Here is a 14,560-nt window from a genome sequence, read left to right as displayed (position 1 = left end):
GCTAGGATGAGACTCATAAGAAGCAAACGTAATTCATCCACGAAATAAATAGCTTACAAGGCGCTTCTTCGATCGATTCATGAGTATTGTTCATCTATCTGGGATCCCTATATGGTAGGACCGATACCTGATTATTGTCCATCAGTGTGGGATCCTTGCCAGTTAGGACGGATGGAAGAGATGCAGAAGGGCCAACGAAGGACGGCGCGTTTCTTCACACGATAGTTTGGTCGTCGCCGTAATGTTACGGAGATGCGCGACAAACTCCTGTGTCAGACTCTGCAAGAGAGTTGTCGAGCGCCACGGAGAGGTTAACTACTGATATTCCGAGAGCGTACCTTCGAGAAACAGTTCGAACAACATATTACTTCCCCCAATATACATCTCGCGAAATGACCACAACGAGAAATTTCGAGAAATTAGATCTAATATGGAGGTTACCGACTATGATACTTCCCACGTGCCATTCGCGAGTGGAACAGGGAAGTGGGAATCTGATAGTGGTACCAGAAATAACCTTCACGACATAATATCACTTGCCCTGCAGAGTGTAGATGTAGATCATTTCACACACCTAAGAATCTAACAAAGAACTTCATGTGTCATCAGTTCATCTGCCTGCATCCCCATGCTCATTTTCAACAGATGTTCGTTTAATGTAATGATGTATCCAGTACTCGTGTGACGTCTTTAGTTTTCATGTGCAAAATGAGAGCAAACATAAATGCGCATACCGTGTGTGGCTCCGCAGGTGTACATAGCGGAGGCGGACGGGGTGCCCGAGTACGGGAAGGCGACGACGCTGGGCAAGCGGCTGGTGGCGGTCAAGCTGCTGCCGACCGGCGCCGCCGACCAGGAGAAGTAAGTGCACAGTGGCTGCCGCGCCTCGCTTGCCAGTCTTTCTCCTTCACAAGAATTAAGGGTAATTGTAAAAGTGGATGAAACATTGCAAAAATCGATGTACATAAAGGCATAAACATAACGTTGTGCGCTAAGTTAGTTTTAGAAACTGCTGACATGGGAGAAACCGACTTTAATTACTTAAAATGGGGCCGTACTTGCCAGATAAATTACACTGAAGCGCCAAAGAAACTGCTATAGGCACGCGTATTTAAATATAGAGATATGCAAACAAGCAGAATACGGCGCTGCGGTCGGCAACGCATATACAGGGTGTTACAAAAAGGTACGGCTAAACTTTCAGGAAACATTCCTCACACACAAATAAAGAAAACATGTTATGTGGACATGTGTCCGGAAACGCTTAATTTCCATGTTGGAGCTCATTTTAGTTTCGTCAGTGTGTACTGTACTTCCTCGATTCACCGCCAGTTGGCCCAATTGAAGGAAGGTAATGCTGACTTCCGTGCTTGTGTTGACATGCGACTCATTGCTCTACAGTACTACCATCAAGCACATCAGTACGTAGCATCGACAGGTTAAAGTTCATCACGAACGTGGTTTTGCAGTCAGTGCAATGTTTACAAATGTGGAGTTGGCAGATGCCCATTTGATGTATGGATTAGCACGGGGCAATAGCCGTGGCGCGGTACGTTTGTATCGACACAGATTTCCAGAAAGAAGGTGTCCCGACAGGAAGACGTTCGAAGTAATTGATCGGCGTCTTAGGGAGCACGGAACATTCCAGCCTATGACTCGCGACTGGGGAAGATCTAGAACGACGAGGACGCCTGCAATGGACGAGGCAATTCTTCGTGCAGTTGACGATAACCCTAATGTCAGCGTCAGAGAAACTGCTGTACAAGGTAACGTTGACCACGTCACTGTATGGAAAGTGCTACGGGAGAACCAGTTGTTTCCGTACCGTGTACAGCGTGTGCAGGCACTATCAGCAGCTGATTGGCCTCCACGGGTATACTTCTGCGAATGGTTCATCCAACAATGTGTCAATCCTCATTTCAGTGCAAATGTTCTCTTTACGGATGAGGCTTCATTCCAACGTGATCAAATTGGAAATTTTCACAATCAACATTTGTGGGCTGATGAGAATCCGCACGTAATTTTGCAATCACGTCATCAACACAGATTTTCTGTGAACGTTTGGGCAGGCATTGTTGGTGATTTCTTGATTGGGCCCCACGTTCTTCCACCTACGCTCAATGGAGCACGTTATCATGATTTCATACGGGATACTCTACCTGTGCTTCTAGAACATGTGCCTTTACAAGTACGACACAACATGTGGTTCATGCACGATGGAGCTCCTGCACATTTCAGTCGAAGTGTTCGTACGCTTCTCAACAACAGATGTAGATGTAGATTCGTAGAGGCGGACCAATTCCATGGCCTCCACGTTCTCCTGACCTAAACCCTCTTGACTTTCATTTATGGGGGCATTTGAAAGCTCTTGTCTACGCAACCCCGGTACCAAATTTAGAGACTCTTCTTGCTCGTGTTGTGGACGGCTGTGATACAATACGCCATTCTCCAGGGCTGCATCAGCGCATCACGAATTCCATGCGACGGAGGGTGGATGCATGTATCCTCGCTAACGGAGGACATTTTGAACATTTCCTGTAACAAAGTTTTTGAAGTCACGCTGTTACGTTCTGTTTCTGTGTGTTTCCATTCCATGATTAATGTGATTTGAAGAGAAGTAATAAAATGAGCTCTAACATGGAAAGTAAGCGTTTCCGGACACATGTCCACATAACATATTTTCTTTCTTTGTGTGTGAGGAATGTTTCCTGAAAGTTTGACCGTACCTTTTTGTAACACCCTGTATAAGACAGCAGGTGTCTGGTGCAGTTCATAGATCGGTTACTGCTGTTACAGTGGCAGGTTATCAAGATTTAAGCGAGTTTGAGCATTGTATTATAGTCGGTGCACGAGCGATGGGGCACAGCATCTCCGAAGTAGCCATGAAGTGGGGATTTTCCCGGAAGGTCATTCCAATGTCAGGAATCCGGTAAAACATCAAATCTTCGACATCGCTGCGGCCAGAAATAGATTCTGCAAGAACGGGACCAGCGCCTACTAAAGACAACCGTTCAACGTTTCAGAAGTGCAACCCTTCCGCAAATTGCGACAGATTTCAGTGCTCGACCATCAACAAGTGTCAGCGTGCGAAACATTCAACGAAATATCACCGATGTGGGCTTTCGGAGCCGAAGGTCCAGTCGTATACTCTTGGTGACTGGACTACACAAAACTTTACGCCTCGCCTGGGCCCATCACATTGGACTGTTGATGGCTGGGAACATGTTGCCTGGTCGGACGAGACTCGTTTCAAATTGTATCTAGCGGATGGACGTGTACGCGTGTGGAGACCTCATGAATCCGTGAACCCCACATGTCACCAGGAGACTGTTCAAGCTGGTGGAGACTCTGAAATAGTGTGTCGTGTGTGCAGTTCGAGTGATGTGGGACCCCTGATACATCTAGATATGACTGACAGGTGACACGTACGTAAGCATCCTGTCTGATCACCGGCATCCATTCATGTCCATTATGCATTCCGACGGACTTGGGCAATTCCAGCAGGACAATGCGATGCCCCACACGTCCAGAATTGCTACAGAGTGGCTCCAGGAACACTCTTTTGAGTTTAAACAATTCTGCTGGCCACCAAACTCTCCATACAAGAACATTACTGAGCGTATCTGGAATGTCTTGCAAATTGCTGTTCAGAAGAGATCTCAACCCCTCGTAATTGTACGGGTTTGTGGACAGCCCTGCAGGATTCATGATGTCAAGTTCTTCCAGCACGACTTGAGACATTAGTCGAGTCCACGCCACGTCGTGTTGCGGCTCTTCTGCGTGCTCGGTGGGACCCTACACGATATTAGGCAGGTGTACCAGTTTCTTAGGGTATTCAGTGTATTTTGCGTGCTAGATCCTGCCTCTTGCCAGTCGGTAGAGAGAAAGCAAAGAACTTCCCGTGCCAGGTTTCACAAGTGACCACCAGTTTACAACAGCGTTGTGACGTCGTATAAGATTTTCGAGGAGGATTTTTGTTTGTGCAGTATAAAACATTCGGAGTGATCGGGCATGTCAGAACAGTCAGTGGACCGTGTATGAGACGTGCTGCTGCGAAGTGCCACAAGGCTACACATCGAGCTGGTGCACAACTGAACATTCTTCCGCGAATATTGTGGAAAATCCTACGTGCGATGAAGAGTGGAGCTGTACAAATTGCAGGTCTTGCAAGCCATAAGCAGTGACTGGAAACTGCGTCGTCGGCTGCTCAGCAGAACCAACTTGAAAATGTCAACTTAGCCAGAAAATTTATCTTCAGTGACGACGCCACTGCTCATCTTTCGGGAAAAGTCAATGGACACACTACCTGCAAGTGGGGTACAGAAAATACACTTGAAACTAACACGTTGGAGATTCCGAGAAAGGGTTTTCTGTGCCGTGACCAGAAACAGTCTATGAACCCTTACTCTCCGCTGATGTAACTGTCAATCGTATCTGCTATCTCGACATGCTACAATTGTTGTTCGTGCCACAACGTGAAACTTAAACCGGGGATTTCATCTTTCAACAAATTTCCCCCTCCACGTTTCCACTGCTGTTGCTAAATCAACTGTTCCTTGCGACTTGGCTGGCGCTATTCGAATGGTCACCGTGTTCGTCTGATTTTATCTGGTGAGTATTCGTCAAGGATAGCGTTTATGCTCCACCTCTACCACAGAACATCGAAGACTTCCGACACCAGATGCCAGCAGCTATTCTTACCGTCACTCCTGATAAGCTGGGTCGATTATGGGCAGAACTGAAGCAGCAGCTAGTTGTGTGCCGCGTAACGAAGAATGGTTACGGACATCGTAAAACAAAAAGAAAATGAGCATTTGTCTTCCACATACTGAATCATGTGTTACACTGTTCTTGGCCATTCGTCTGTAATGGTTTTTTGAAATGTTTCATAGGTAATCGCCTTGCATATAAAGTGCAACTCAGAGTGAATGCAGCATATAAATGCACCCTGCAGTCGTCATGGCTAATAGCAAACTGGAGCTGCACAGTGTACGAATTCGCTGTTGACCTCTTACGAAGGATTTTCCACGTTGTTGACTGCGGAATTTTCATGTTTTCTATTCAGTGCATAGTGATACATCTATAAGAACTAAACAAGATCAGAGAGCAAAATATCGATCGCTACGTCAACGTTCAAGCTACGCTACGGCAATGCTGGGAACCATGGAGGAAGAAGCATGTGATGCTCGTCTGTTTTTTAGTGACGAGGCAACCTTCAACATAACTGGAAAGATTAATGCTCACAATAGCGGAATATCGTGTACGGAGTAGCCGAAGTGTGTAAATGAATATCAGCATGACTCACCAAACGTTAACGTGTCGTGTATGATCTCAGGACAAATTTTATACGGTCAATTATTCTTATTGTAGCTAAATGCCTTAACAAATATATAACCGGACATTTTTCAGCTGATGCGGCACCTTGATACAGATTTCGTTGATTACGTGTCTCTGAATGATGCAGCAGCCTAAAATTGCTGTGTGGAGGTTGGCACGTTTTTATTTCGACATCTTCCAAACCGCTGAATCGGTTGTAGTGGACATGACGACGCTGTGTTTGCTCTTTGGTACACCCCTCTACGCATCTGACACACGTGGATTTTACGGGGTTATGTGGAAGATCTATATATGTAACTCCTTTACCCAAAACAATTTCAGATGCGCCTTTTATTGGGCTTGCTTTGGTGACTCCGGATAAGCTACAGAATGTGTGGCGTCAAACTGGATTATCGCTTAGATGTTTACCGTGTGTTAAAAAGGAGCCATGCACAGCATCTGCGCAGCATATAAAATTTTTTAATTCTTCTGGATACTTTTAATTATGTTATCAAATTACATCTATCTACTTAATTTTTTTTTATCATCCAGAAAGTGCAATATTATTAAGAGGGCTGTCATAAATCTGGAAACGTGTAGATGAGAACAACAGGGTCATTGTTGATATTTGTTGTACGGAAACGGAAGGTATTGCTGGTTACTGTACATTGTTTTTTTTTTTTTTTTTTTTTTTTTTGTATTAACAGAGCAGTGACACAAGTACAAAGGTATCAAAAATATATTTTAAACATTTAGAGTAAAGATATATTAATTTCGAAAGTACAAACAAAGATGAATATTACTATGGGAACTACGCGTCATTTAGGTGTTAACCGGGAAAAGAGAGAGGAGTAAAATTTGATCCTAGAGTACAGAAACACAAAGTTGTATGCTATTCATGTGCCATAATGATTTAAAAAAGACGCTCTTCGCCAGCTGTCTCAGGTCTGAGTGGTAAGATCCGCCATGTGCTGCTTTCTCAGATTGCGATCTAGTTCGGTTGCCACATGTGTACGCTTTTCGCCGTCCTGCATTGTCTCTTACCGTGGGTATGAAAAAACAATAGAGGAATCTTAGAGCCATATTCCCATAGCTTAAAACCATGTTTCAGGTTCCTGGAACGAGTTTGATTAATCTAAGGTAAGGTAACAGTTAAGAACACCAACTCCTTAAGACCAGAAAAGTTTTCAAGACTTCGGAAACCAGTGAATCTAATATGAACATGTGTGAACATGTGCTTAGATTGAGATCTCACTTCGTGTCAGGATTACAGAAGGTGAGAACATTGTCAACCCAGTTACTTTGTATTTTGGTTTATAGCTATTTTGGTTTATAGCTTCATGGACTTCTGGTCAAACTCAAAAGGCTGACTACGGGAAACCGTCAACAGGAACAATCACCCTCAGAATGTCTGCATTGGACGTACCATAAGTAAATCATCCACAGTAAGTAATTGGTTGCCAAATGCCTGTACTGGCTGTAAGAACAATATCCCTCAGTTTGTCCATGAGACACCTGCCTGATGCTACTAGCGTTATATATTTGTACTATAGGGGTAATTTATCGTCAATTGTTTAGGCCGTCACGTTTGAGGACGGGGAGAACCTCCAGTCCAAGAGCCTAGAATCTTATTATGTCGTTTACGAGCTGGAACAAAGGAAAAGAACTCAACAGAAGTGTGTAAACTTTTGTCACGAGAACGCGAAATACGGCTAAACCTGTTTGCATAATTTTCGGTGATTCCCTATTTACAAACAACACTACCCCAAATTCAAGAAGCGCAAAAACATTCTGAATAAACTAACCACTACGTGATGGAGAGCTGTTATATTTGCCTCACGCAACAGCTTTCGCTGTTTTTTTGTTCTGAAAAGCCGAATGCAAACACACATGTTGATGAATGCGCAATAGTTATTGAAGGAATTCTGAAGCCATAGACGTATATCGTTGCTCACATTCCACCTTTACAGTCCAGATTACAGTAAGCAAGGGAATTTGACATGAGGAAATTAAATTTCTTTTAACCAACCACTCAGAAAGACTGCCATACTGAAGTGTTGGCAGAAGAGCCAACACTGTGTTCCTAGAGGAGGCCGAAATGCACGCGTTTAATTACACGCAGACTGGCGTGAGATCTGGAACAGTTAAATGTAATTAATATAGCCAATAAGGTACATTGTTGCTGGAATACTTAACTTTAATCCATAATTGGTGTACATCGCTCTTGACGGTACATGCTTCACATAATAAATATCAATTGCTATGGCGCCTTGCTAGGTCGTAGCAAATGACGTAGCTGAAGGCAAATGAGAGCGTATTTGTCAGTGTAGCATCGCTAGCAAAGTCGGCTGTACAACTGGGGCGAGTGCTAGGAAGTCTCTCTCTAGACCTGCCGTGTGGCGGCGCTCGGTCTGCAATCACTGACAGTAGCGACACGCGGGTCCGACGTATACTAATGGACCGCGGCCGATTTAAAGGCTACCACCTAGCAAGTGTGGTGTCTGGCGGTGACACCACACATACCATTGGCTACAAAGATGTGTTAGTTCTTCCAGCATGACGACCCCTGCACATTCTAATCTTATAAAACTAACATCTGCAGTCTAAGAGACGACTCAGTTTGCCGTCATTGCCTATGGCTAGTAAGGCCTGTAATATGTACGGCTCCATTTTTGGCCAACAGAAGTCTACTAGTATCAAACATAGACCTTAATTTGAAGAAGAAATTTCACAGAATGTACGTTTAGAACAGAGAAATGTATGGTTGTGAAACATTGACTGTGGGGAAACCGAAGCATTTGAGATGTGGTGCTATAGACGAATGTTGAAAATTAGATGGACTGATAAGGTAAGGAATGAGGAGGTTCTGCGCAGAATCGGAGAGAAAAGGAATATTTTGAAAACACTGACAAGACATCAGGGATCGACTTCCATCGTACTAGAGAGAGCTGTAGAAGGCATAAACTGTAGAGGAAGATACAAATTGGAATTCATCCAGCAGATAATTGGTTGCAAGTGAACCTTACCCCTTACATTTTTTCATGTGAGCATGGTTCAGAGGCGAAGTCAACAGAGAAAAATTAAACAGAAGAGATTATGAATAGTGCTGACTTCATGAAATAACTCCATTAATACCTCAGAAGATACTGATGTAGGCAGAAGCAATGAATTAAAATGTGTACCAGCACTAGGGTTCAAACCGTTGTCTCGTCCTTAATAGCCAGATGCGATAACCGCTCCGTCAAACTGACAGTACGGCTACCACAACTGCCTGGCGTACAGAAATCCTATTCCAATATTGGAGAGCCTGTACAATACTGATGCGAGTGCAGAAGGGAAATAGCGATGGGCTGAGGCGTGAGTTGCAATTTCTGTTTGGGACGCAGACGTACTACGTAGTCCGTGCAGGCGTGGTAGCTGCAGGGTAAGTGCGGATCAGTGGTTAGCGCTTGTCCTTACTAAGCAGAATACCTGGCCTCCAATTGAGACCCTGGTAAAAATTTTAATTTATTGCTTGAACCTACATTCTTACCGTAGCTAACGATGAGACTCAGTAAATATTAGAAACATCAGCGCTAAATGATTAATATCTGACCCCAGAAGAGTTACAATTGTGCTCTCAAGAGAGTTCGAAGTCGGAAATGGAATCTACGAAAATCGATTTTGATCTTAAGCGTTTACTTTTGTTTAGTAGCTTTTGTGAGTATCTGATTTGGTTACATTCTAACAGCTGCATCACCATGAGGAGTAAAAATTGGACACACTTTATATGCAGTGTTTATTTTAGAAGTTGGTAGTACACAGTAATTCAAATAATTTAAATACACTCCTGGAAATGGAAAAAAGAACACATTGACACCGGCGTGTCAGACCCACCATACTTCCTCCGGACACTGCGAGAGGGCTGTACAAGCAATGATCACACGCACGGCACAGCGGACACACCAGGAACCGCGGTGTTCGCCGTCGAATGGCGCTAGCTGCGCAGCATTTGTGCACCGCCGCCGTCAGTGTCAGCCAGTTTGCCGTGGCATACGGAGCTCCATCGCAGTTTTTAACACTGGTAGCATGCCGCGACAGCGTGGACGTGAACCGTATGTGCAGTTGACGGACGTACCGCCGAATTGCTCAACACGTGGGGCGTGAGGTCTCCACAGTACATCGATGTTGTTGCCAGTGGTCGGCGGAAGGTGCACGTGCCCGTCGACCTGGGACCGGACCGCAGCGACGCACGGATGCACGCCAAGACCGTAGGATCCTACGCAGTGCCGTAGGGGACCGCACCGCCACTTCCCAGCAAATTAGGGACACTGTTGCTCCTGGGGTATCGGTGAGGACCATTCGCAACCGTCTCCATGAAGCTGGGCTACGGTCCCGCACACCGTTAGGCCGTCTTCCGCTCACGCCCCAACATCGTGCAGCCCGCCTCCAGTGGTGTCGCGACAGGCGTGAATGGAGGGACGAATGGAGACGTGTCGTCTTCAGCGATGAGAGTCGCTTCTGCCTCGGTGCCAATGATGGTCGTATGCGTGTTTGGCGCCGTGCAGGTGAGCGCCACAATCAGGACTGCATACGACCCAGGCACACAGGGCCAACACCCGGCATCATGGTGTGGGGAGCGATCTCCTACACTGGCCGTACACCACTGGTGATCGTCGAGGGGACACTGAATAGTGCACGGTACATCCAAACCGTCATCGAACCCATCGTTCTACCATTCCTAGACCGGCAAGGGAACTTGCTGTTCCAACAGGACAATGCACGTCTGCATGTATCCCGTGCCACCCAACGTGCTCTAGAAGGTGTAAGTCAACTACCCTGGCCAGCAAGATCTCCGGATCTGTCCTCCATTGAGCATGTTTGGGACTGGATGAAGCGTCGTCTCACGCGGTCTGCACGTCCAGCACGAACACTGGTCCAACTGAGGCGCCAGGTGGAAATGGCATGGCAAGTCGTTCCACAGGACTACATCCAGCATCTCTACGATCGTCTCCATGGGAGAATAGCAGCCTGCATTGCTGCGAAAGGTGGATATGCACTGTAGTAGTGCCGACATTGTGCATCCTCTGTTGCCTGTGTCTATGTGCCTGTGGTTCTGTCAGTGTGATCATGTGATGTATCTGACCCCAGGAATGTGTCAATAAAGTTTCCCCTTCCTGGGACAATGAATTCACGGTGTTCTTATTTCAATTACCAGGAGTGTACTTGCACTCTTCCTGAAACACACATATGTAAAGACATAAGTGCTTTTACCTTTCTTTGTGTGTGTGGGTAGGGGTTACACAAGTTCGTCGATTTTCAGCTTTGATGTCATAGTAGGAATATTTAGGGTAAGTTAATCTCGTCGTAGGAGTGTTGAGCACCTGCCGCGTGTTGCAGACAAGTGTTGATGTCATAGTAGGAATATTTAGGGTAAGTTAGTCTCGTCGTAGGAGTGTTGAGCAGCTGCCGCGTGTTGCAGACAAGTGTTGATGTCATAGTAGGAATATTTAGGGTAAGTTAGTCTCGTCGTAGGAGTGTTGACAGCTGCCGCGTGTTGCAGACAAGTGTTGATGTCATAGTAGGAATATTTAGGGTAAGTTAGTCTCGTCGTAGGAGTGTTGAGCAGCTGCCGCGTGTTGCAGACAAGTGTTGATGTCATAGTAGGAATATTTAGGGTAAGTTAGTCTCGTCGTAGGAGTGTTGAGCAGCTGCCGCGTGTTGCAGACAAGTGTTCCTGCGCGACGTGCACATCCTGGCGGCGCTGGAGGACGCCAACCTGGCGCGCGTGCTGGGCCTGTCCAGCAGCGAAGAGCCGCTGGCGGTCGTCATGGAGTACCTGCAGCACGGCGACCTCACGCAGTTCCTCAGGGCGCACCAGATGGCCGACGACGACGACCACCTGCTGGCCGCCAACTCGCTCAGGTGCGTCCGCCGCTGGCTGCGCTGCGAACCTCACTCTAGGATCCTGAAAACAAGCACGCCGGGCAGAGTGCTAGTCAGCGCCTGACAAGAGTGCACTGTGAGAGCCGACAAAAATTTGATTCTTGAAGAACACATCGTACGGCTGCAACTTTTAAGCTTATTTACAGCCCTTCTTCAGGTAAGACACTTCCATAGAGCTACCTGACTCGTAAAATTGCAGTGACAGTGGTTAAACTTCTGCAGACGCGACGTAAATTTCATTGATGTACTTCTGAAGGGAACGCATTAGTTACTATTACGAATGAATTACGCGAAGCTAATGAACACTTCGTGTAATAAGATCCATGTTGTAGACGAAAACTAGTGCAATGCAAATGTATTTGCCATTTTTACGATCTGAATGTTAGTATCCTAGAAAAAGAATTTTGAACCTTAGTAGTTGTCATTAAAATTACGTAGGAGACTGATATTAAGACATTGCTGCTGGCGGATCCGCATTCAGTCACAAACCACAACATCAGTAGTTACTGTAAAGCTGAAAATATTATGTAAGACAAAAGAATTATATCTGGCGATACAAAGCAAATATTTTACTTGCTTAACAGAACTGTTAAGTGGGACAAAGATCACCTGCCGTTCAGTGCTACTCATGAACACGCAAACCCACGTGGTTTCATCTCCTGACAAAGAGAAGTAACGCCATAAGATCCTTAGCTTTGCAGCGCAGCTAGAAATAATATAAGCAAAGCAATCTGCTTACTGATGGCCGAGAGAGAGAGAGAGAGAGAGAGAGAGAGAGAGAGAGAGGGGGGCTGAATGCACCGAATGCTCATAGATGTTCGAAGCAAGACCGGATTCCCACATCGATCCAACTTTCCGAAAGCGTCACTGAGCTCCATTTCAGTTTGAACGAACGCTATTCCGCATGTAAATGACTCGAAAAACCATACATTCTCCAAGAAACGCGAGTAAAACACACGTAGGAAGAAAAAAATTTGTCATCAGACTACCACTATCGGTCTACAATGACTATCTTCAGATCCGTTTTATAAAAACATGTCCAAATGTACTGGGGCCATAGTGGCATCAACAAGTGCCGGACGCTATGGCTCCAGTATATTAGGACATCTTTTTGTAAAAGAGATATCAAGTTGTCATTATAAATCGAAACCGGTAGTCTGATGTAAAAAAGAATTTGAGACCATAGACGTAAAGTAAGGGATATTTATTTTATATTCCGGTCACTGTTCAATTCGCGACTGTGTCGCAGCTTGTGACACGTAGGGAGTTCGTCTTAAGGCAAGAACTCATTGCAGTCACACTGAAATAAGTGAGGACTGCATGCCAGTCTCCAGCGTCGCTACAATAGAGGTACTTATATGAGAATGCAGGCTTTCTCGGCAAATCTTGATGATAAAATCTCCGGTTGACAGCCGAGTCAATGTGTTGTTCTCCAGCAACGTTTCAGCATGTTTCTTACTTGCCATCTTCAGTCAATGTGTTGTTCTCCAGCGACGTTTCAGCATGTTTCTTACTTGCCATCTTCAGGCGAAGATGGCAGGTAAGAAACTTGCTGAAACGTTGCTGGAGAACAACACATTGACTCGGCTGTCAACCGAAGAAGATTTTATCATCATTAGAGAAACTGTGCCCGTATTGGTCTGCACTGAACAGGATCCAGCACAAGTGTGATGTCCTGGTCAGGCCATGCTCTCCTCTAAATGCAAAAAAACGGTTTCAAGACGTCTCGTAAAGCAAAACGTCTGACGTGCGCAAGATGCATCCCTCGCGTCTAGATCAGACACACACGGCAGTTAGCCAGAATATTGTAGCACCCCAGAAGCACAATTCTGGAAAACAGCAGAATGGGTGACGCGCTTTCGAAACAAGTCGGCGTGAATAACTGATGTGTTTCAACTGGCCGCTTTGGAGCGCTGTGGGTAGTTTAGCCCTTAACTCGCTAGGTGACTTTAGGTACCGTATACCACGACCTAGGATCTCTGGGACCTCTATGTTTAAACCGAGATTTAGGGCAAAAATAATTTGAAATTTTTAATTTATGCTGTATAACATACATTTTTACAATTATTTAAGGGTTGTTTAAATGATTCTAGTTTATTTTGTTGCACTAAACGAAACTTGAGCATTTTACTATTTATCTCACAGAAGCACATAATTTTGTGTGATTCTTTTAAATTGTACACATAAATAGACTGTTAGAGTACTGAATTTTACAATCTCTGTAGCAAATAAATTTCCAAATAATACTAAATTCCAGGGTTTAAATCTGCGCGCAAAAATTCCACCCGATAGGTACAAAGAGAAAGTGTGTCAAAATGACATTCATTGCTGGGAACTACATTTTTATCACCACTCAGAACACATTCGATTTTAGCAGACACTTTAAACATTTCATTGAAGAAGCAGAAAGATCCCCATCACAATTTTCCTGAAGTTCTTCCCCTTGTTCGATAGCAGAACTGTGTACACTGGCTGATGTAAAATCGTCGCCTTTTCCGTTAATTTCTTGACCTATATCACTGACACCTTCCTCCCTAGATCGACTAACAATGTAATCAAACTCGGGAAAGTTAAAAACGACACATTCGTGCCAACATATTTTGAGCTGTACGGTACCGTACTGAGGAAAGCAGTTACGTAGTTCACGAGGCGCGGTCTAGGAGACTCCAAAACCTATCAGTAACACGTGTCAGCAATAAACACAGAAGGCGATAACGCAGCCGACTGCAAACATCGTAGGCTTGGCAATTTAAGGAGGGTAGGGGGAGTATAGAAGCATTCCGCCAAATCTGGCCTTGGAGAACGAGTTCGAAACTTTTCGCGAGGTCTGGGAGACAGCACCTGATGAGTTACGGGTGAGAACAGGTTACTGGATGGTCTTGTGACCCTCCGCCGATGACATGGGTGATGTCTGTGACATGATGTATGGAATCAGTGCAATCAAGATATGAAGACTTGACAGAACGGCAGAGGAGATATCGATTTGCACAGTACTGTAAAATGCGCTCATAGTCCTCTTACCGTAACACCATATTCCCTGTACTTCACTTTTGGCACTACACACGACTGCACCAACTTTCTCAGGCACTCGCAAAAATCAAATCTGTCCATTGGATCGCCACACGGCTATCAGAAACATCGCTAAGTATTGACTTCAGATATGTTTGGCTTCTGGAGAGCTGCTCGACCATTGTATACTATTCTTATTAACTCTGTACATACAGTCTTGCTAGGTTGATTTCTGGTAGCACTTGAGAAATCACCATAGATTCGTTTCGCTGGTTTCATGCGAGTTTTTACAACCACCGTCTCAAAAGCT

General features: G+C 45.1%; 1 protein-coding gene across 1 annotated transcript in view; it reads left to right on the top strand.

Moving 5' to 3' along the window:
* LOC124795125 (discoidin domain-containing receptor tyrosine kinase B-like) overlaps window positions 1-14,560 on the top strand; it is a 275,212-nt gene that overhangs the window by 237,290 nt on the left and 23,362 nt on the right. Inside the window, exons 12-13 of the mRNA XM_047258988.1 lie at window positions 752-861; window positions 11,023-11,220. Of these exons, the coding sequence (XP_047114944.1) occupies window positions 752-861; window positions 11,023-11,220 (308 nt within the window). The remainder of the gene's footprint in view (window positions 1-751; window positions 862-11,022; window positions 11,221-14,560) is intronic.

Source organism: Schistocerca piceifrons, chromosome 4 (genome assembly GCF_021461385.2).
Source record: "Schistocerca piceifrons isolate TAMUIC-IGC-003096 chromosome 4, iqSchPice1.1, whole genome shotgun sequence".
In the NCBI taxonomy this organism is placed as follows: Eukaryota; Metazoa; Arthropoda; class Insecta; order Orthoptera; family Acrididae; genus Schistocerca; species Schistocerca piceifrons.
The sequence above is the reverse complement of the archived record's forward strand: the minus strand, read 5'-3'. Positions and strand labels throughout refer to the sequence as shown.